Genomic DNA, 25,297 nt, shown 5'->3' with positions numbered 1-25,297 from the left:
AATCGAAAGAACAACAGCAAAGGAACTTGTGAAGATGCTGTAGGAAACAGGTACAAAAGTATCTATATCCACAGTAAAACAAGCCCTATATCGACATAACCTGAAAGGCCGCTCAGCAAGGAAGAAGCCACTACTCCAAAACCGCCATAAAAAAGCCAGACTATGGTTTGCAACTGCACATGGGGACAAAGCTCGTACTTTTTGGAGAAATGTCCTCTGGTCTGATGAAACAAAAATATAACTATTTGGCCATAATGACCATCGTTATGTTTGGAGGGAAAAGGGGGAGGCTTGCAAGCCGAAGAACCGTGTTGTTTTCCTTACAAATAATAACTTTGGTCATGTGTGCGTTCCTAAGTTACTTTTTTTCTGTATATCGTGTTGTCGTTTCTACTGTAGCATACAGTATTGTATGTATGGAGCATAATGTATTTACCGTTTTATCCGCGTTTTCAAGTACTAGTGACAAATCATGCATTCTGATTATTGCATCGATTGTAATGGACAATTATGATGTGTGTAAAATATTTTTTTGAAGGGTATACTGATTATGATGAGCTAATGCTAAGCTATTTGCCAGCTATGAGTGGCGCCATGTTTGTTGACATTATACAATGCAGTCTGGATGTCACGTAAACGTATGTCAGACTAAAGATGTTATAACAAAATGAAGTGAAGGAATGGTTCACTCATCTTTCGAGTAAACTACAGAAGTGAATGAAGGGAAGTGAATGATTGTAGACAACACACCCCCTTCAACATGCATACTGCAAACAGACCAAACTTATCTTGTCACCTCTTCTTATCTTTGGTTGATGCGAAACAAACAATCATGATGGTGTGCATAAACTACCCATGAGACACTTTTGATTTTTAGAAAGTGTTTTACATGGGTTTCTCAAGGTTTGGCGGGTTATGCAACTGGGTCAACATTGAGCACCTTTATCTCCTGAATGTTCTGGCATTCAGGTCCAAAAAATAACTTTCTGACCACTTCTTGCATTGGCAAACAAGTACAGAATGTTTTGTTTAAATCAAAATGGAGGCTGTCAAAAAGTGATTGAATTCAAATGGATTTACCCAACAGTTAGCTAGCTAAATGTCCATGAATGTTTCATGTGTACTTTGACATGCACCCAAATTAATATAATTGATTCCCAATTGGTTTTGGTATTTTAACCTGTGTGCCATGATCACGTCTGGTGTGAATTGACAAAATCAACACAGCGCACGGCCTGTCTGGTCAAGGTGTCAGCCATAGTGACTCCTGAAGGTCGAGTGGTGCCCAGTCATTCTTAAAAAGGGGGCTAATGATTGTTTTGTCTGAATTACTTAGTGGCTTGGAAATACCATGACATTACAAAAGTAGGCAAAATTATTAGGAAACAACTTTGCCATTATTTTGATGTTGTCAAATTTACTTTCGAGAAAGGGCAATGTTGACATTAGCTAGCAAATGTTGCAAAAAATAGCTAGCAATCCCAACTTTGGCTAGCTAAAATCCAGTGCTGTCCCCTCAATCTTAGCTACCTAGCTAAAGTTATACTGCATCTAAAGTCAATCTGATGATATTACAATGATGACAAAAGGTTGCCATACTAATTGTTTACCTTCCTTTGAAATGTCATCATGTTTCCAAGACACTATAATGCACTTGATTAAATGAGAATCCTTCGAGTACAACCTTTTGTCTGGTGGGCACCAGTCCTCAAGATAATCTTTGTGACGCAACATGCAACCCATTAAATACTAGTATTCAGGATTTATACAGTAGACTGGAAAACAGACAAAACACAACAACTCCTTAACACAAAGAGCATCTCTCACACACACTCATTATTTTCCTCCTATTCCCCTGAACCATATATCCAACTAGCCCTTTCTATTTCCAGCTCCACACAGTTCTCCCTGTAGACCTCACACAGTGTTCAAAAACAAGCAGTGTTACCCTGGAGAAGAGAAGTAATACCTCAGTAAAGCCACCACAGGACCACTACACCTTCATTATTATCCATACAAGTCCATACTTCCCTCTCTTAACCATGAGCATGGTTACCAGGTATAGCCTGGCATGGACCTGAGGGGTATGATGAACATGCTCATCCCCTGGATTAATTAACTCACCCCAGCTCAAAAATCGTATTCAGTTGAACTCAAGCAGTGATAAATATCAACAAAGACATTCACACAGTGACAGTGTTAAAAAGCAAGCTCTGCTCTCCACTCCAATGAGGGCATTCACAACACTCAGGACCAGGAAGAGAAAATGTCAGGAATACAGTACAAATACAGTATAAAATATTTCAGCCCGCCCAGGAATACATCTCTACAAAACGTTCAGCATGGTCCCTGCTATGAGTAAGCACTTTCTACCCTGGCAGGGATTATTTAGCCTTGCAGGGGGATCCTGAGGGCATGAGTGCAAGGCTGTGTCCCAAATGGTCCCCTATTCCCTATATCAGTGTTTCTCAACTCCAGTCCTCCAGTACTCCCAACAGTACATATTTTTGTTGTGGCCCCGGACAAGCACAACTGATTCTACATGTCAAATAATCATCAAGCCCTTGACAAGTGGAATCAGGTGTTTTTGTCCGGGGCTACAACAAAAATGTGTGCTGTTGGGAGTACTCGGGGACTGGACTTGGGAACCACTTCCCAATACACTACCAGTCAAAAGTTAGGGGACACGCTGACTCATTCTTCAAAGTAGTCACCCTTTGCCTTGATGACAGCTTTGCACACGCTTGGCATTCTCTCAACCAATTAAAAGGTGTGCCTTGTAAAAAAGTTAATTTGTGGAATTCCTTTCCTTCTTAATGCGTTTCAGCCAATCAGTTCTGCTGTGACAAGGTAGGGGTGGTATACAAAAGATAGCCCTATTTGGTAAAAGACCAAGTCCATATTATGGCAACAACAGCTCAAATAAGCAAAGAGAAACGACAGCCCATCATTACTTTAAGACATGAAGGTCAGTTAATCCAGGAAAACTTTGAAAGTTTCTTCAAGTACAGTCACAAAAACCATACAAGCGCTATGCTGAAACTGGCTCTCATGAGGACCGCCACAGGAAAGGAAGACCCAGAGTTACCTCTGCTGCAGAGGATAAGTTCATTCGAGTTACCAGCCGCCGTAATTGCAGCCCAAATAAATGCTTCACAGAGTTCAAGTAACAGACACATCTCAACATCAACTGTTCAGAGGCTGCATGAATCAGGCCTTTAGGGTCAAATTGCTGCAAATAAACCACTACTAAAGGACAACAATAAGAAGAAGAGACTTGCTTGGGCCAAGAAACATGAGCAATGGACATTAGACCGGTGGAAATATGTCCTTTGGTCTGATGTGTCCAAATTTTAGATTTTTGGTTCCAACCGCCGTGTCTTTGTGAGACGCAGCGTAGGTGAACGGATGATCTCCACATGTGTGGTTCCCACCGTGAAGCATGGAGGAGATGGTGTGAGGGTGCTTTACTGGTGACATTGTTGGTAATTTATTTAGAATTCAAGGCACACTTAACCAGCATGGCTACAACAGCATTCTGCAGCAATACACCAACCCATCTGGTTTGCGCTTAGTGGGACTGTCATTTGTTTTTCAACAGAACAATGATCCAACAAACCTCCAGGCTGTGTAAGGGCTATTTGACCAAGAAGGAGAGTGATGGAGTGCTGCATCAGATGATCTGGCCTCCACAATCACCCGACCTCAACCCAATAGAGATGGTTTGGGATGATTTGGACCGCAGTGAAGGAAAAGCAGCCAACAAGTGCTCAACATATATTGGTACTCCTTCAAGACTGTTGAAAAAGTATTCTAGGTGAAGCTGGTTGAGAGAATGCCAAGAGCGTGCAAAGCTGTCATCAAGGCAAACTTTGAAGAATCTAGAATATAAAATATATTTTCATTTGTTTTTGGCTACTACATGATTCCATATGTGTTATTTCATAGTTGTGATGTCTTCACTATTATTCTTCAATGTAGAAATCCGTAAAAATAAAGAAAAAACGTTTAATAAGTAGGTGTGTCCAAACTTTTGACTGGTACTGTATAGTGCGCTACTTTGGGCTCTAGTCAAAAGTGGTGACCTATAAAGGGCATAGGGTGCCATTTGGGATGCACCCTGCAAAAGCGGCAGAGATCATGTGATCATACAGTAAATAATACAACAGACAGAGTTGACTTCTGTTCTCTCTGTTTGAATCTGCACGGGAAAAACTGGCACAATAATCTGCTTTAGTTACAGTACACTGGCTTGCAACAGTAGTGGATTAGTGGACTGCAGAGTGTATTATGGGGACATGTCAAAAATCTGCTGGTTTATATTTAGTTGATGTCCTAAATCTTCATTGTAATACTGTTTACAATTAAAATACTATTAGAAAACAACAAGGCCAAAGGAAAGTCAGATTTGAGTTTGTGTGCGCAGCGCCATTGTATCTGCTTCTCAACCCTTCATGTTCACATAACCACATCCAACTCTCTTCCATTTTAGCTAGAATCACATCAAGTTGCTGTCTGAATAATCCAGTAGTGGCTTTGAATCCTTCCAGCTATAGTAGAGCAAGCCACATCATGTACCATGATCAAAGTCTTTCCCACCCACTACAATGTTTTAAACAGTCATATACTGTACATGGGTGGTAGGTCATTGTTGTATGTACACCCAGAGGCACTGTTCCTTCATTCCAAGCTTTTAAGCTTCTAAGAGGTTCGGTGGTTGTCTGTAGTTCTGTTGGACACTTCTAACCTTCTACCATGATTGACATGATCCAGTTGAGAGCAGCATCTTCATCTATGATGTCATTTCTTCATTAAATGACAGATTCTATGTGTGAGCCAAACACAGAGGAAGAGAGGATATCTCCCAAAAGCAAAACCTTAAAAAACAAGTTTTGTTGTTCAGCATTCCTTATGTTCTGTATGTAAACATTAGCTTGTATTCAAATACAGTGTTACCATGATGGAAATCAGGCCTAGTTATTGTGTATCAAGTCTAATGGACTCTCCTGACTTAAGAACTGACTTAAATCCAAACATACATATAAGCCTACCAACCAGAGACTTCTCTCCACAGGGACTGCAACTCAATGAGAACATTGCTAGATGTTTAGTGAAAGCATCAGACTGTGAGAGACTGCTCTTGTGGAATTCCTGGGAACCATGTGGAGAACAGATGTGCAGTAGACTCAGGCCGGCTGGCAGCTGATGTCTGTGTGGCAAGCCTAGCTGCTATCCCAGGTTGTCTCCCATGAAGAATGCCCACTGTGCTGTGAACAACTCACCCACCGACTGTTACAGCACATCACATCCAGCTAGCACATGTTTACATGGCAAAGTTCCCGGTCTATATTTTTTTGCATGGTTAGAAACTCTCCGCTTGTGTTTACTCTACTTAAGTAAGTGTTTATAAGAGGAAAGGCCACCATGTTAAAACCCATCCATTTCCACAGACAAAACCTCACTGAGCTGAAAGGTGAGAAAACGGTACGAAGAACAGTGAGTGAGTTGAGGGGGGCGGGAGAGAAGAGAACAAGATGCCAAAAGAAGTGTGTGTGCTTTTTCTCATTCCTCAGGCTCTTCCTCTCCATCTCCAGCTGGAGACGATGTTTGTGTTGACCCTCAGAACTATACCACCCATAGGCCTGCCAGGAAAAAAAGAGATTGCTAAAATCAGCCAACGATGTGGTGATGGGAACACAGCCCCAAGACGTATACATAAACCACAACGAATTAATAGTCAAACAAACACTAAACGGCTCTCAAAACCAACCTCAATGGAAACAGGTACAATGCTGTGAAGAAACACAGTCATAGCATTAATTATGGTCACAGTCATAGCATTAATTATATTACGTTACATGCTTTTATAGATACTGTTAACCCTTCTTGAGATCCATCATCTTTCATTTGTGCAAGATCAAGCTTCAGGAGAAAAGAAGCTTAGTAAGCTAGTCAACCACTCAGATCAGTGTTACATCTTCATCTCAACGACACACAGAGCTGACATGAGCTGAGCTGGGCGTCTGACCAATCCCTGACCTGGATGCCTGCTACCTGACCAATCCCTAGTAAGGTTGCCCTTCACTTGGGAAGAACTCCTGGTCAGTAGTAACTTGACCGGTCAAATATCACTAGGGCAAAGCAGCAGCTTTGTTGTTCCTCAGAGAATCTTAGATTAGTTCCACTGTCAGTACAATTGTTTACAGAATACCTTTACTGAGATCACTTTTTGTAAACATTGACCAGATTTACTACTCTGAAACTAAATCTCTCTGACAGGGATCTGATTCACACAAGGAGCATCACAAGTCCAGCCATTAGACCCAATTGGGTCATGTAAGTCATGTAGTCTCCAGCAAGCCCATTTTCCCCTCTCCACACAGTGTGGTGGGAAAAACCCTAACATCCTGGCATTTCCTCTGTACTCATAATGGTACTGTTGATGACCCAGTATTCTATTGTGTGACTGAGGAAAAACTTGACCTCTTTTGTCAAGCCCCACTGTAAGACTTCCTGAGGGGTCGTTCCACCTCAAAAAGCAAAAGAAAGAGGATTTGAATCCTATCATTTAAAATGGCCAATTTCATTGCAATCATTTAGCTTAATATCTAAGAGTTCAAATTATATGTCAACAAAATAAAGTTGCACCAATGCTAATATTATCTGTTTGTAACTACAGAAATCATTTCAGAACGATCTGTTATGGTGGGTGTCATGGCTGCAGAAATGACATGGAACGACCCTGAGAAGTCAATGTTGAACTAAGTTATTTTTAAACTACACACTTCAATGTGTGCTCTAAAAACAGAACAGACTTGTTTTTGATATGCACTGCTTATCTACTGTTAGTGGTATAACATTAAGGACCCAATGTCTCCTGGTCTTGACTTGCAGTCATCTAACTAACTAACGATATGCATCAGCCGTTGGTCCACCCAGTGGATTCATTCAGCCACAGGTAAAAAGCCTGTTTGTTTTGCTCACTGATTAAAATTACCTTTGAACAAATCCCAAACTGTAGCTTTAATGGTGTGCTGTGTTCAGCTCCGTGATTAAGTGTATCGGGGGCTTTGGTGAAAGCCATTAACCAGATTAGACACAGAGGGGGGTAATGACAGCTCACACACATCTCCCTGCTTTCATTCAAAACAAGCAGTTCAGCCCGCCCAGCGCTATATGTACTGTGGATAAAATATTCAAATCCTAAACTAGTCTTATGTCAGCAAATGTGCGACCCGCCCAGAATCATTCAACAGGCTCTCTACTAGTAAACTCTACAGGTCTCTACTGGACTGTACTGGAGTCTACTCTACAGTACTGAACTCTCCTGGGCTTCACTGTGCTGTACTGTACAGTACACTCCCTGGCCTGTTCTGTGTCCCCTATCATCATCAAACAGTAGAGGGATACAGTCCATGCTCCTGGGCATACATATAGTACACAGCAACAAATACTGTCACAGTGAATTTATTGGGAGTAAAGTGATGCTGTCAACGTGTGGCAATTACAGTGCTAAAGTGCTGGGTACTTTCCAGGTCATTTCTCGGGCCATTGTCAGGAGTTATGACTCCCTGTATGAATGGTACAGCTATTGATTTAGAAAACAATTCTACTGTAGCGACTAGCCTATTGTGAATAATATCACACATCCACAGCACATCATTGAGATGTTCTTGACGCCTGCAGTCTGTGATTAACCTGGACGACTGACATTAATGATGAAAACTGTAAATACTGTAGGCATCTGCCCACAAATAAGGATAGTCAATAACACCCAAAACAGGCCCTTGTGTTTGCCAATGACACGTTCATTCTTCATTATCATTGCAACGTTTAAGGCATTCCACTATACCACATGTGAATCTGGTCAATTGCAGGTTTTTCTTTCTTCACTATAAACTATTCCTTTAGCAACCTGTAGCACCATCTAGCCAATTTGACCTTGCAGTAACATCAAATAATGTGGTTCTTAAAAAGCTGATTGAATATATTTAAGAAAAGTTTTCCTCAAGTACAGCCTCTCTTTTTCCACTGCCGCTGCTGATGAGGTGTTTAGCCTGGCTGCCAACTGGCCAGATGACTACATTACAATTATGGCTATAAATACTATAATACAATACCAACATAGTAGAGGAGTCCAACAGCTCTATACATAGTGCACTCTTTTTGACCAGATCCCTATGGGCACTGGTCAAAAGTAGTGCACTATATAATGAATAGGATGCCATTTGGGACACAATCAGTCTATATCTCTACACTATGCCTGCCTGCCCTGCAGCCCTCCTCCCTTCCTATTTAACTGGCCTTTGATGTTAGTGGAGAATTGATACTGCATGGCTGGGCTTATGGCCACGATGAAGAGAACCATGAAGAGGGATTCAACTGATGGCTCTGTACAGCAGGCAGTTACTGTAGGTCTACAGTGTGCACTAACCACTCCAGCTGATACAAGTGTAAATTGAACGTTCCACTGAATGCACTTTGTATGACGCATGTTGTGTAAAGGGAAGGAGCCATTATGTTCTGAAAGAAAGAACATACGAGTTCCTCTTCACAACGAGTAATACATTTCTTTCAGTACGCTGGGAGTGACAGTAAGTACCGTCCTTTCATCTTTGTGCATTCAAATCAAATCAACGTTTATGGTCACGTACCCAGTTTTGTAGATTGCATCGCAGGTGTAAGCTCTGCAGAGTCCCAACAATCGTATGTTCCGAGTGTCAGGGGCAATGGAACGAGACCATGTGACGCGACTTCCGCTTTTGGACGTTAACAAGGCAACACTCCATCTTAACTCCTCCTCCACATTTACTGGATTGGTTGAACAGTGCAGAAGAGAACCTTCCCCGACAGTATTTTTTCTTCTTGTCAAGACCAGTATGTAGGGGATCTAGTTTCAGGCGTTTCTTTTACGCCTGCTACGTTAGGTTATTGCAGGTGCAACAAAATGTTTCTAGCTCCAACAGTGCAGCAATATCTAGGAAGGATCCAACATACTGTGTGAACTTCTTCCCTTTTAAATGTTCTGCTCTCATCAACCAAAAACATCAAACAAATCAGGGAGAAAAGGATACACTGAAACCAGGGCCTAAAATCATCAACCGCCAAATGTGGGGAGATTTTGGCATTGGCAGGTAAGAATGTTTAATTCACCAGCCCCGTTGGCAGGTCACACTCAGGGCTCTACAGTGCGAGCATTTCATAAACATTATAAAAAGTCAAGTATGGGCACATGTGAGTAGTGATTTACAGAAAATAAATGCTGCAGTAGTTGTTTTCAAAGTATTTCTGACATTTGTTTCAATTCTGGAAACGCACAAAGAAATAGAAATCCTAACGTTATAGGTATCCTACCTCGCGCAGCAGCACTGCCTGGCTGGCTGGGGGTCTGTGTGCACTGTCAATTAAGTGCTGAAAGATTCGTTTTTAAAAGCAATGCGCACAGGCATACAAGTTGGGTTACTTTAAAGTGATACTTTATCTTTGTGTTTCTTGGATATGTATAATGTTTTGTTCACAAGGTAGGTTATTTTTCAAAGTTTGAATTTGCTTCCACTGCTAGCGAAGAGAACAGACGTCTTTGGCCTCTACTATTCAGATTCTCACAGACACACATGAAGACTTGAGTGGCCCCATTACCACGTTCACCTTAAAAGGTGCAGTTGACATTTGTCTCATCTGATATTTTGGTTAGACACAGGTCACAAGATATTACATTTAATTCAGAAATGTACCACATTGCATCTTACTAGTAATAGATTCCTTGTTTTAGAAACATTACTAAGCATAATCATTCATTTAATTTTGTGTTTTGTGATGTAATTAATGCAAAACATATTTTGGGTGGTAAAAAATCGGAGTGGCTGGTAGATTTTTTTAATCTACTTGCCTCAGTGACTGGCAGAAGAAAAAGGTTGCTTTAGGACTTGACCAAAAGTAACCTTTTGTTAAACTCTTATGTTGAATATTGTGAATATTACATGGTCAACGTTACAGGAAGTATATATTTCTGCCTCATCATATTACTGTTTTGCTGAACAGTGGCACTACTCAGAACGGAAATGTAATGATATTTTGTTACCAGCCATCTTTACATACTCTTTTACCCACTTCATATGGGGCAGGTAGCTTAGCGGTTAAGAGTGATGGGCAGTAACCGAAAGGTCACTGGTTGACTCCCGAGCCGGCAAGGTGGAAACATCTGCCATTCTGCCCTTGAGCAAGGCAGTTAACCCACAACAACTGCTCCACTGGTGCCGATGACGTTGATTAAGGCAGCCCCCTGCACCTCTCTGATTCAGGTGAATGGCTCAGTTAGTTGATCATAACAAAGCAGAGGGATGAGAGCTCTGGATCCTACTGGTGTTCCAGATTAAAAGGTCTGACCGTGCCATGGGTGGGCTGGCCTGAAGAGAACAGCCAAAGTGACAGAGATCTCAGTGCGCAGAATTGATGATTATACCTCGACACAGGAGAGGTGACAGCCTTCATTTCTACAAGAGCAGTAGCACTGTGAAAGTCAACGACCAAAATGACCAATGACATAGAAAGAGACCCATTCAATACACCTCAATGAACCACCACTGTGTTTTAACAGCCCATAGCTTTCTACACTGATGTGTGTGTGTGTGTGTGTGTGTGTGTGTGTGTGTGTGTGTGTGTGTGTGTGTGTGTGTGTGTGTGTGTGTGTGTGTGTGTGTGTGTGTGTGTGTGTGTGTGTGTGTGTGTGTGTGTGTGTGTGTGTGTGTGTGTGTGTAAGTGTGTGTGTGTGTGTGTGTGTCTAGAATCCCCAGCTAGGTAATCATCTGGCTGGGGAGGGGAGAGGTTGTCTCTGCTGTGATAAACACACGTGTCACATGACTGGGGACTAATCCTGTCAACAACAGACGTCCACTATCAGGCCAATAGCTCCTCTAACAGTGTGATGGGTAGGCAGGGAGCGATGCACACAGCGATGTGACCAAACAACCTGCTTACTTGTCCCCCCATAATCTGGTGTCAGGCTTATTCTGAACTGGATATGAAGTTAGGATTACAAAACAGGCTGCTTCTTTCAAATTTGTACTGTTCTACTATTTCACATCCAGAATCTAGATCCCATTTTTTGGTTAGCAACTGCTACTTTTTGACAGTTTGACAATAAATGAGAGCTATCTTTTGTTGAGAGAAGCCTGAAACAATGTTATTGAAATATGAAAATAACAGAAGAAAAGGTCATGATATTCAAATGTGTGGTTAATTACGGCTGCTACTAGAGGGTGGTTGGATGTTTGTGTTAGGGGAAGTGAAACATTTGCATTATCTCCACAGGGGTTATGTCAACAGCATGGATATGGAGCCTTCTCTACTGCACACTAAACACTGCTCTCTCTGCCTCAAAAACTAACTCACTCAGCACTTCTTCCCCATCCATTTGGGCACAAATATTCACAACAGAGGCTATTGTCATTCATGGTTATATAATATTTTACTTTAACTTCATCATAAGTCATGTCATATTACACAAAAAAACAAAACAAAAAGTGAACTTCTCAAAGAGAATTCTAAAATCTACTAAGTGACAGGTGTTGGGTCCAACTCATCCAGGAAAAGTTGTGGTCCGTCTGACTGTAGTTACTTCCTGTGATATGTCACTGGGATAATATCATGACATCGTGCAAATGCCTTGCTGCTTACATCTCCAGACTTCACCACTGTGATGACTGCGATCTGAAATGTGCATCTGTAAATGTTCACAAACTTTGTCCACTCAGAGTACATTTGAGCTGATCACAGTGACTGGCGCAAAGTACGCACACAAACACAGGCATGCACACATACAGTAACTGCACACACACACGAACACACATAGTCATGCACACACACACGTACCCAAATACACATTACACATACACACAACAGAGGGCGCTGCAGTGGATAGCAGCAGTCTTAAAGCAGTCTTTTTTTAAACTTTTTACTTTTTGATCAAACATAATTTTGTCAGAGAAAGAAAATCTAAGCTTCCCATCTCGGTAAAACCGAAGTCAAAGTTCAGTAGCAAGGTCCAGCTTGCTAAAATGTTGCAAAATTTAAGTAACTTGGCCAGGCCTTCTCAACTCTTGAAAGGTTTGAAACATTGTAGTTAATTGTAGTCTCAGTTAATGATATTTGATACATGGTTCATTGATACTTTTGGATGGTTTGGATATGTGTACTAAATAGCCGTGTACTTTTTTATTTTTCAAAAAGGCAAACACCAGTGAATGGGGACAGCACCAGTTTTTGTACTCTGCAACCCAGCACTGCCTGTCCACTGCCCCCAGCCCATAACCCACACTGAACTGCAGTGCAGAATGGGAAACCATCTCCATGCCGGACATAGGAAGCTCTATCCTGGGCCCACCTCCAAGACCTACTCCTCACTAACGTCACAGAGCAGCAGCAGTAGTAGCAGGGGTGTGAGAAGGAAGGAAAGAGCTGTAGACTCCGGTCGTGTCACATCACTCACAAAGGCATTGCAAATGACTACAGACATCAAGATCTGGAGAACGTCATGCACCGAGTCACCAGCTTGTCCCAGAGGCAAAACATTTCAGACTCTCCTCCTTTACTATGATTCCCTTTCCTCACCACACTGCTCTCCACAGACACTCCTCTAATTTCCCCTTCTCTTCACAGGGCCATGGCACATACAGCAGATTTCATGGATGAAATATCACCAAAACTCTGGGAGGAATTCGATCACCAGCTGAATGACTTCAAACATGACTTCAGGAAGAGGACATGGAACAAACGACTGGGACCACAGTGAAATTAACATCTCAGGAGTCAGACACTTTCATGTTTTACACTTTTGTTGTTTACGTCTGTTTTTTCGCAGACATTTGTAATGTACAAATAATTACATTTGTCTGACACTTTAATTATATTTAATTGACACGTGTTGTTTACATGTCTGTTCTCAGCAGACACTTCTGTGTTGTATTGTGGTTTACTTTCAGAGCCCTGATGCAAGAATAAAGGTTCATTTTGTATACTAAAAAAGCTCTGTTTCTTCATCTCAATACAAGGTGTTTCAATGCATTCTTTTTGAACATCAAGTGCTGACAACATTGAGAAGAGCTGTGTTACAGACTTTACAGGCTTTCTTCTACTTGTGTGGTGTAGTTCAATCTAATCTTAATCTTAAATCTAATCTTAAAGCACAGTGAGATAATCAAGTTTCATTTTATTAACAAGATTAAAACTAATTTTAGTACAAAGTACTTTGGTTCACAGTGCACACAAAGAAGAACTGTGAGTCTGTGTGTGTCCATCAAGGGTGTGTGTGGGTGAGCAGTCCAAACATAGGCCTATTCTGCATGATTGGCTGGCCTTGGGTTGAGTAGTTGTCCTCTCCTTACCATGTCTTCCTGCAATGGCACAGGTACAGGGAGGGAGAGGAAGAAGTCCCTGAGCTTGTTTCTTGTTTCACTTGCAAGCAGTGTCGCCCTGGCACGAGAGTCTCCCTGGCTCTTGGAGATTGTTGTCCAATGCCACAACCATGCTCCACTCTCCAGGTTGGTAGTTGCCAGAAGGGAGGGTCATGTCACCAAAAGCAGGAAGCACGTATCTTGCATTCAGCTCATGAGCTTTATCCGTGGAGGACAGGTAGTTGTGGAGGGCCACACATGCCTTCACAATGTCCTTAGCCTTTACACTAGATTGGCCGATCAAGAATCCTCATCCTTGCAGTCATGATGTCGAATGCATTCTCTATGACTCTATGAAAACGAGAGTTGCGGTAGTTGTACTGTCGTGGCCAAAAGTTTTGAGAATGACATAAATATTAATTTCCAAACAGTTTGCTGCTTCAGTGTCTTTAGATATTTTTGTCAGATGTTACTATGGAATACTGAAGTATAATTACAAGCATTTCATAAGTGTCAAAGGCTTTTATTGACAATTACATGAAGTTGATACAAAGAGTCAATATTTGCAGTGTTGACCCTTCTTTTTCAAGACCTCTGCAATCCGCCCTGGCATGCTGTCAATTAACTTCTGGGCCACATCCTGACTGATGGCAGCCCATTCTTGCATAATCAATGCTTGGACCCGCCTCTTGAGGATTGACCACAAATTGGGATTAAGGTCTGGGGCCATGGACCCAAAATAATGATGTTTTGTTCCCCGAGCTACTTAGTTATCACTTTTGCCTAATGGAAAGGTGCTCCATCATGCTGGAAAAGGCATTGTTCATCACCAACCTGTTCCTGGATGGTTGGGAGAAGTTGCTCTCGGAGGATGTGTTGGTACCATTCTTTATTCATGGCTGTGTTCTAAGGCAAAATTGTGAGTGAGCCCCCTCCCTTGGCTGAGAAGCAAACCCACACATGAATGGTCTCAGGATGCTTTACTGTTGGTATGACACAGGACTGATGGTAGCGCTCACCTTGTTTTCTCCGGACAAGCTTTTTTCCGGATGCCCCAAACAATCGGAAAGGGGATTCATCAGAGAAAATTACTTTACCCCAGTCCCCAGCAGTCCAATCCCTGTACCTTTTGCAGAATATCAGTCTGTCCCTGATGTTTTTCCTGGAGAAGTGGCTTGTTTGCTGCCCTTCTTGACACCAGGCCATCCTCCAAAAGACTTCGCCTCACTGTGCATGCAGATGCACTCACACCTGCCTGCTGCCATTCCTGAGCAAGCTCTGTACTGGTGGTGCCCCAATCCCGCAGCTGAATCAACTTTAGGAGACGGTCCTAGCGCTTGCTGGACTTTCTTGGGCGCCCTGAAGCATTCTTCACAACAATTGAACCGCTCTCCTCGAAGTTCTTGATGATCCGATAAATGGTTGATTTAGGTGCAATCTTACTGGCAGCAATATCCTTGCCTGTGAAGCCCTTTCTGTGCAAAGCAATGATGACGGCACATGTTTCCTTGCAGGTAACCATGTTCGACAGAGGAAGAGCACCACCCTCCTTTTAAAGCTTCCAGTCTGTTATTCGAACTCAATCAGTATGACAGAGTGATCTCCAGCCTTGTCCTAATCAACACTCACACCTGTGTTAACGAGAGAATCACTGACATGATGTCAGCTGGTCCTTTTGTGGCAGGGCTGAAATGCAGTGGGGATTCTGTTCATTTGCATGGCAATGAGGGACTTTGCAATTAATTGCAATTCATCCGATCACTCTTCATAACATTCTGGAGTATATGCAAATTGCCATCATGCAAACTGAAAATTAATATTTGTGTCATTCTCAAAACTTTTGGCCACGACTGTAGGTACACCCAGGTTCATTGACATGGACACCTGTGAATGAGAGGTAACAAGAGAATATGTCAGATATAAAATATTGCCTATTTGGTCAACAACAATAAAACACCATACCCTTTTCCAGGAACCATATTCCAAAAGCCTTGATAAAATTGTATTTCCCATAGAGTTGCATACATGTATGCCGTAACAAGGGAAAATAAAAAAAAGTGAAATTGATTCCAACATTCTATTATCAACATACCTGGATAAGGGCGTATGAGGTTCTCATGTAGGGGGAAAGCTGCATCTCCCAGGAAAACTTTTGAATTGGCAGTGTGGTACATGGCAGAACAGCAGGTGGTGGTAAATTGAGGGTCTTCTGCAGCAGTTTGGATCCAAAAGAACTCTTGAAACACTCCACCATCGCTCTCTCGGCAGTACGCCCCTACATCTGTCTCGTGCCTGTCTTGCTAGGTAAAGCAAATCTTGTAGATCCCAGTTAAGAGTCTCTCTGTGTCACTAATATATTCTCCTGCACGTCTCTTCCTTGTTTGGCTGTAGATGGCTATTACCAGCTCATCGCCCTCCAATGTCCCGGGGTAATATTGCCACGTTCCCTCCTTTTTTTCATTTTTCAAGTGAACATCTTTTAAGGGAGTATGCAAGTACACTCGGCTAGGTGCCACCCAAACCGAAGCATGCCAACGCCTTTAAGGGCTCCTGACCAATTCTGCTATGTTGTGTGGGGGTTTTTCTACACTGATCTTAACTTCTTTTGTACATAATGTCTCCACCATAATTTCCATCTTTAACTCTGCATAACTGGAAAAGGTCCTGTAAGTAAGCATTTTACTGTTAGTCTACACCTGTTGTTTACGAAGCATGTGACAAATAATACACGTCCAAGGTAGAGTCTCTCAGCCTTGGAAGTACAGCAGGCCCTCGGGGTCTCAAAGTACATTATGATAATGTTTATTTTTAAAAAGGCTGCTTTAAATTTCAGCCTGTTTTGGTGGGATGGAGTTTTGACCTGCCTGGTGCTATCACTAGGCGGTACATTTGTTAATAGACCAATAAGAAAGAGTTCCAAACCTCTCTGCCAATAATAGATACTTTTCAGTTTTCCCCTCCCCACTCCGAAATAATTATTGCTTGAGAAATTGCTCTTTCCAAAGAAGCAATTTTTGTTTCTTTTTGACCATTTTAATTGAAAACAATCACAGTAAGGTACTTAATTGTTACCCAGAAATTATTTTATATTGAGATAAAAAATAGCTGCACTGGATCTTTCTAAAGTGGTAAACATGCTAGGATTTAATGAGGAGGCTGTTCACTAGGACTAAGAGCGGCTGCACTGTCGGAGTGAGACGCTTTGCTTGCTGATCTACAGTTGAAGTCGGAAGTTTACATACACCTTAGTCAAATACATTTTAACTTAGCCAAATACATTTAAACTGACATTTAATCCCAGTAAAAATTCCCTGTCTGTCAGTTAGGATCACCATTTTATTTTAAGAATATGAAATGTCAGAATAATAGCAGAGAGAATGATTTATTTCAGCTTTTATTTCTTTCATCACATTCCCAGTGGGTCAGAAGTTTACATACACTCAATTAGTATTTGGTAGCATTGCCTTTAAAATGTTTAACTTGGGTCAAACGTTTCGGGTAGCCTTCCACAAGCTTCCCACAATAAGTTGGGTGAATTTTGGCACATTCCTCCTGACAGAGATGGTGTAACTGAGTCAGGTTTGTAGGCCTTGCTCGCACACGCTTTTTCGTTCTGCCCACAGATTTTCTATAGGATTGAGGTCAGGGCTTTGTGATGGCCACTTTGTTGTCCTTAAGCCATTTTGCCACAACTTTGGAAGTATGCTTGGTGTCATTGTCAATTTGGAAGACCCATTTGCGACCAAGCTTTAACTTCCTGACTGATGTCTTGAGATGTTGCTTCAATATATCCACATAATTTTCCTCCTCATGATGCCATCTATTTTGTGAAGTGCACCAGTCCCTCCTGCAGCAAAGCACCCCCACAACATGATGCTGCCACCCCCGTGCTTCACGTTTGGGATGGTGTTCTTCGGCTTGCAAGCCTCCCCCTTTTTCCTACAAACACGTGTCATGCACAAAGTAGATGTCCTAACTGACTTGCCAAAACTATAGTTCGTTAACAAGAAATTTGTGGAGTGGTTGAAAAACAAGTTTTAATGACTCCAACCTAAGTGTATGTAAACTTCCGACTTCAACTGTATTTGCCTACTAGGAAAACAAGGATATCTACTAGGAAAACAAGGATATCAAATCAACAGAAATCAACTCAGTTTGTTTGCTTGTGGTGTGTGTTTACAGTCAGAGACATGCCAGGCTTGAGGTCTCAGGCTATGTTCATTTCATTACACCTGCCCCTCAAGCAACACTCATGAATTGTGTTGGGGAGGAATGCACTTAGCTACTGAACTGTGTACTCCATTGCTCGTAGCTTTCAGCAAGATAATTCTACACTTCATTCCAACTCCCATATTGCATCATTCTGTGAAAGATAGGCCTACTGTACGTACCCTCAGGTGACAGTGGGGTTGAGTGCCATAACCTCATGTTGAACAGAATCTTTAATTCCACTGTGTGTTTTTGGCTTAATACATGTACACTGCGTAGTCAAATTTAGAAAATTAACGAGTAGCATACAGATACTTTGAGCAATTATAGGTCCGCTGTTGCCTTGGTAATATTTATTTTTATTCAAGTCAAAACAGGCAGAGTAGGCAGGGCTTTCCACTTGTCCAGTTCAGGGGTTCCCATCTGGCTCCACAAAGACAAGAAGAGTTTGGCAAGGCAAGACAAACTATTTGGAACGGTTAATAAGAGGACTGTGATATTCCTGAAAAGACTTGCTTTCCACAAGGTGAGTCATGGTGTCAAAAACCTTCAAAGCCAGTCTTTGGAAAATTCATTGCTCTGGAAGAAACACAACAATAGTTAGCATAAATCACCAGACCACAATTTTGATTCCAAAGATGGAAAGCTTGGGTACATCTCTGTTGAGGTTCCTACTGATAAAGTATGCTAAATTGTGTTTCTGTTTCGGCATGGAAGAGACATGAAAGAATGACCAACTGATCTCCGATAGAAAAATGTGCATTTCGATCGATGTGTCCAATTACTTTTAATGCCTTTGTTTTATCGATCCCTTTGGCTTTCAGTTAAATGATTTACTACCTCTCAATATGCAGGTCAGGGATTGGAGAGGAGAGGCAGAGACGCGATGGGGAGGAAGAACCATCCCTTTCTGATTTCATTATATTGGCAGCCACTCAAACACAACGGAGCTTAGGCCTCATTAGGCATGAGGGAAGCAGACACTACAAAGAATGCAATACACAGTATTGCATTAAACAAAGAATGTCTGTAGGCTGTTTACAAGAGCTCCTTAAAGCCGAAATCCACAAAAGATCTGCGCCACTGGCCGCACCACCACCATTGTTATTGTTTTTGTTGCCGAGGATCATGCAGCATGGTAAAAGAAAATGCAGTACATATTGTGCTGTTCGATCACTTGTGCAATAATGTCTAAGGGAGAAAAAACTGTGTTGGTTGTTTGCAGTAACTTCTTAGTTGTTGTATTACCACAAACAAACGTGGCAGTTTCACCATTAAGGATTGCAGCAGCTTCAAGGTAGTGTGTGTGTGTGTGTGTGTGTGTGTGTGTGTGTGTGTGTGTGTGTGTGTGTGTGTGTGTGTGTGTGTGTGTGTGTGTGTGTGTGTGTGTGTGTGTGTGTGTGTGTGTGTGTGTGTGTGTGTGTGTGTGTGTGTGTGTGTGTGTGTGTGTGTATAAGGCTGTTTTGCCGTCTTAGGTATCAGTCTGTCAGACTGACATCGCAACACTCTGTACAGGTTCAGCCTTTCCCTGTCAACAACTAATAGCATGGAAAACACACATACACACACACAATCATAGGACGGAGAGCACATGCAGACACACAGCTGTGTACACACACGCAAACACTTCACAATGTCTTAGACACAGCTAAGACACGCATACACAATATCAGGTTCATTTGATGTATACTACATAAAGCACACTTATTGGATTTCCAAATCTCCTTAAATATCACTTACTCATGTGAGTTACATAAGAAACTCTCATGTCATGTAAACATATAACGATAGAACACAAAGAGAATTCCAAAACAAAGGAGAATCATGTCCTTGGAAAACCCAACCCTTCCAAGTCAAAATAATCCAACAACCCTCCATTTTATTCTAGCCTCCTTTAAACAAGTGGGAAACAGATTCAGTGTTGAGAGTTACATTAGCAGAAAGGCCCTTCACTGTGCTTAACTCTCTCAGCAGAGCTGGGCCATATCAAAAAGACTCTGGAACCTTCTAAACACAGCCAACATCAAGAGACTTTTGCATCTAAGGACAGCATAGAGTCGATCAAATCAACAGAGGCAAAACAGTAGTAACCTTGCCAAATACCAAAATATAAGATGTGCCTTTTTCACTTCAGACATGCATTTAAGACAGGGCTTGTATGTACTGTACTCCTATATGACTGGCTCCTTGATTTGTATTTGTCAGTATTTTAAAAACCTTACGTTTTGCTCCCTCATCTATACAGAGAACAGCGTGGATTACCGAGAGTACCAAATCCTCCATGATGCTTCAAATCAAATCACATTTTATTTGTCACATACACATGGTATTGCGATTGTAGCAAAATGCTTCAATCACTCCATTGTTTGATGTGAGGGGAGGTGAACGTGATGTGTAACCAGTGAAGGACTTCAGATATGAACACTGCTTTGTTTAAACACGGGATGAAATACTGTAGCTTGGTTTCAGCTTTGCTCTAATAATATAGTGAGAAAGAGTATATCTATCAAACCAAATCAATAGAGGGGTTACTGTTTTAGAAAATGTTGAGAGGCTCTTGCAGAGAACGACAATAGCCTACACTAGCAAAAGAGTAAACATCATCAGTGACAAGAACGTGCCTCTTTCTGAGACTGTTTGAACTTTGAAGTGCTGTGAGCGATCTCCCCATAGCATTCCATCACAACAACACATTATGTAACATACAGCTCACACACATTGAAAATGAACACATTAACAATACCCATCCATTAGGGATATTCCCACAATAACAGGACAAACATTTTATGGGGACTAGGTCTTTAAATGCCAAGGGCCATCTACATTGATTGAATAACAGCAACAATAGCACATTAAAAATCACAGTCAAAAGACAACATGAGGAGACAGAGAAAGGGCAGGATGTATATCAGGTAAACCCCTGCCAGAGAATTACCCTTTCAATTCTCCATACTGCCCTCTACCCACCCAGAGCAGTAGCTACTGACTCTTCAGCCGTAAGCTCAGCTAACTTGACAGCTCACATCAGGGAGAGATTGTTTAAGAGAAGGATGGAGGAGGGGATGGAGAGACAGAGGACAGTCATTGATATGTCTGAGTCCTTGAGTGCAGCAGTATTAGTCCTTTAGTAAGAGTGCCTTATTGCCTGGACATTCATCACTGTTCTAATGAAGTTTAAGGAGGAGAGTGGATGGAACACAGAGCATATTCTCCTGGCTAGAGTATGGCTCTCCTCTCTCTCTGGAGGTCTGGACCTGTATAAAGTGTCTCAGAGTAGGAGTCCTGAATGATCTAGAATCAGTTTGGCCTTTTAGATCATCACAAATAAGATTATATGGGCAGGGGGTTGAGGACTCACATTCTGAGACACTTTATGAATACGGGATCTAATCTGAATGTGTCTCAGACAGTACCATAATCCTCCTGCTTTTCTTCCTCATCTCTGTAGCTTGGGTGCTCATAGGACAGGTGATGGGATGCGGACGGTGCAAACCAGATGTGACCAGGGGAATATGGTGATCATCTTGACAGATAAATATTCTGGATGGTTCAACTTCCGTTCTATGTGGCTGTGAGTGACCTGCTGAAAAGGACCTGTGACAGACAGGACACAACTTATGGAAACTGAAACCATGTAACTATTCTGTGTGAATCTTGAGTAATGTTTTTTAAGATATGCACATCCATGGCAGCAGTATCATTAGCGTCTGTCCAGTGGCTGGGCCCCTCCCTGATTTTGTCCTAGAAAATGTTATTACTGTTCTCTCTCTCATCCCTCACCTCTTCATCTCTCACCCATCTGCCTGAAAAGCTCCTATGGGACCAACACTACAATCACATTGGAAAACTATTACATGATTGATGACTGAATCTCAATATGTGACTTGTTCAGCCTCTTATACTGAGGAGATGTAGCAAAGAATAGCAGAGTTTAACTTAGAGCGCAGCTGTGCAGACAACAGGTCACTGCCTTAAAAACACAAGTACAATGTTATAACAATGTAGCTATGAAGCTGTAATAAGCTGGCATGCATGTTTCATTTAAAGTTCACAATGGGAGTTTGTAACTTTCCATCAAGGTCATCAACTATGACACACTGTTTAATCTAGAAACCACAAATTGCAGCAATGTAATGGCATGAGTGCATCCCCTTGGTTTGCAACCATATTCTCACGTTGAGAAGTCTATACTCAACAACCAATGTTAGCCTTTAGTACTGAATTATATGGAGACCATCGGTAGGCAATTTTGTATTTCTAGGCTGTCATCCTATTCACCATTCACACGAGTAAAGGACTGAACTGCCTCATTAAGTGTTTGTGTACTTAAAGGCTATATGCACTCAAACATGTCATTGTTTATGTTTAGCACTCAGAATTATAGCCTAGCCTTTCAAAGTCGAAGGCTTTGATGGTGCATTAAAACCTCGGCTCTGGACGGCCATGCGCAGGGAGCGAAGGAATTTAGGAGACGTGATCCCTCGATTCGTTCTCTGGACACCGGCCAGGTTCCAGTCCCACTGTTACATCACTACATACTGTATGTGTGCATCGATCAGACCTGCTAAAGTACCGGACAGACACAGACGCCCTGTCACCTTCTGTATGAGCTAAAAATCGCGCAAAATCTTCTCGGGTGGTTTACTGAAACCATTAGAACATTTTATAGCGTAATATTTCCCATGTGTGGTTACAACAGGTTAAACATGATGTATGCATAGACTCATTCTTCTCCATTGTCATTTTAATTATGTTGAATTGCTGACAGGAGTAGCCCATTTCAGCAAGTCACGTTATGTATGTAGGATGAATGTCATCTCTTCCATGCGTGCGGCAGTAGCTATAGCAGCAAGTCTTCTCGTCCTGTTATCTTTTCGTGATTGGGGTAACATAACATTGGCAATGTTATTCCCCTTGATTACATGACACATATAAGAACACTGTTGCCTACATATGCATGACACACACTGCGATGAACATTGTCAAATATAATACAATATTGCAAACCATGCAACGACTTACCAGGATAGCAGTGGGTAAACATGGCCAATGCTGAAAACATTAAGGATAAGGTCCACCAGTGACTAGATTCCAGTATTCGCCGCATGTCAGAATAGTCATCGAGAGCAACAAGAAGGCAACGGGTGACAAAGTTTGAGGTCTACAAAATTACATAAACTTGATTGCAGAAAACACATGTAAACCACATAGGATTTGAACACAACTGCAACCCCAAATTGAGTTTAGCTTGATGGTAATTCACTTGAAACCAATTCAGCATATGTTTCGAAAAATATCTATGGATGCGGAACGCAGATAAATAGTTGTGATAGTCCGCCACATGCAGACAGGCTTTCTTTTCACGGAGAAAAAGTAAATCCTAGAGGGAAAGTAAACGAGTCCGACTCAATTTCGTAAAACTTGAAGAGAAAGTGTTCGAATAATACTGATTGTATGTGTTCGTCCATTCAGCGGTGACTCGCGCGGTCACTTAGATTTATTGTAGAGAGAATGTCGCAAAGGCAAAGGCAGCGCTGGAAGCGTTCCATTCTTCCATCCAGGAAGTAGCGGCATGCATGTGAGGGTTCTGGCGGACCATTTAGAATAGATCGAGCTGCACCGGCGGGAGGGAAAATCAGAGCTCGGGATGCTGGATCCTAGCGCCGTCTTTTGGAATTCTAATAAACCTACAGCAACACTAAAACGTTGGGTCAAGTTCTTATTTTCATACAAATCGCTTTCTACTCGTGATAACTATTTTTCTACAACTACAAATTGTTTTCTACGCGTGATAACTTTTTTTCTACGACTACAAAGTGCTGTCTACTCGTGATAACTTATTGTGGATAGTGAATTGCATTTGTGGATGGTGATTTACATTTGTGGAAAGTGGTTTACATTTGTGGAAAGTGATTTACATTTGTGGATTGGTGATTTACATTTGTGGATTGGTGATTTACATTTGTGGATTGGTACTTATTTGTACAGATCATGATACACGAATACAACATGCACAATTCACAATACATTTGGCATGATATTGTTCCCATAGATATGGCCTCTGCAGAAATGTGGGCATTCATACTTCTTGCCTTGCGGAACAGTGCAGTGCTGTTGAGCAGAGCTGTTGTGAAGGAAGTTGTCAAGGAAGTGGGTTTGTGTTTATGCAGGACCCCTTCACACACACACACCTACCATCAACCAATCATGTCAATTCAGAGCTATAAGGAGACCTCTGCATTGTTACAAAATTCAGAGGAGCTCAATTTGGCCTCTGCATGCCTCCGGAGGCTATGCAATTGCGTCATACCCTCCATACCGACTCTTTGACCACTTTTTTCGGATCAAGCATAAATTGTCTCTAACAATGCGGAGGGCTCCGTAAAGCTCCGCATTGACATGATTGGTTGACAGTAGGTGAGGGCGGGAGGTCCTGTATAAACACAAACTCACTTCCTTGACAACTTCCTTCACAACAGCTCTGCTCAACAGCTCTGCGCTGCTCCGTGAAGCGCAAGAAGTATGAATGCCCTGACTTCTGCAGAGGCCATATCACCGTAAATGCTGCACAGCCAATGCAGAGGGCAGATTGACCATGCAGCGCCTTTTAACCATGTTACATTTAAACTTCCAGGGGATAGGGACGTCTCAAGGATCCCGGGTTGCAGGGACACTGACAAAATGTAGGTCTACTGGAGTATGTGCAAACTTTGCCCACTAGAAGGAGAATAAATACAAACTAAAGCAACTGCCATTTGAATGGATTATTCTGTAAATACTTATTATTACGATAAACATAATGATGATCTTATTCTGCAAGGACCAGCAGAAAATACCACAACAAAACATGCCATTCAAAAAGTTTATGAAACCTTTTGCAAATATTATGTGAGTACATTTTATCTACTTCCATTGACTGGTGAATTGACCAGAGTTCTTACATTGTCAAACAGACGAAAGTGATAAGACTCAAACTGTTTTTAAACACTCAGATACAACTGTTAAACGTTCACAGTGTTCCTCAAAATCATGACCACCTTGTTCATTATCTGTATTCTCTCAGTCATGAATTTTCCAATGTTACCCTTTCAGAAACATGGTTGGCTGAAGAGACGTCTCATTATAATGCTGTTCACCACTGTTGAACATCAAGAGTGGGAGGAGTGTCCATTTTTGTTGATAAACGTTTTCAATTCTTTGTAAGAGAGGACCTCGCATTTACATCTGATAACATTGATGTTGAATCTCTTTTCATAGAAATTCCCTCCTGTTCATGTTTTGGTGGTAAAAAAGTGATAATTGGATGCATCTATTGGCCACCCGATTCTGACAATGGTAGTTTCATTGAAATCCTTGCATCAACCTCGGATTGTATTAATGTTGAAGATAACATGTGTTTTATATTGGGGGATTACAACATAAACTGATTTAAAAGTGAGAACCACACTGACATCTGACTTGTTGAATACTTTATACTCCAGCTATGTATATCCAGCTAAGCTCACGAGTTACTAGTTCATCTGCAACCCTTATTGATAATATTTGTATACACTCTTTGAATAATGTGGCTAATATAGGTATACTTTATACTGACATTTCTGACCACTTTCCACTTCTCTTTGGCAGCTGGAAATTAACAGATGGGAATGATTAGTAGCATTCGATGTAGAATATTTAACAAAAGTAGTTATTGATTG

General features: G+C 41.6%; 1 protein-coding gene across 2 annotated transcripts in view; it reads right to left on the bottom strand.

The window, feature by feature from the left end:
• Window positions 1-23,190, bottom strand: part of LOC139536108 (receptor-type tyrosine-protein phosphatase gamma-like) — a 259,097-nt gene extending 235,907 nt beyond the window's left edge. For both annotated transcript variants that reach the window (XM_071336268.1, XM_071336269.1), the window contains exon 1: window positions 22,623-23,190. In XM_071336268.1, the coding sequence (XP_071192369.1) occupies window positions 22,623-22,707 (85 nt within the window). In that variant the 5' untranslated portion in view covers window positions 22,708-23,190. The remainder of the gene's footprint in view (window positions 1-22,622) is intronic.
• Between the last annotated feature and the right edge of the window lie 2,107 nt (window positions 23,191-25,297).

This window comes from Salvelinus alpinus, chromosome 12 (assembly GCF_045679555.1).
Source record: "Salvelinus alpinus chromosome 12, SLU_Salpinus.1, whole genome shotgun sequence".
NCBI lineage: Eukaryota > Metazoa > Chordata > Actinopteri > Salmoniformes > Salmonidae > Salvelinus > Salvelinus alpinus.
The sequence above is the reverse complement of the archived record's forward strand: the minus strand, read 5'-3'. Positions and strand labels throughout refer to the sequence as shown.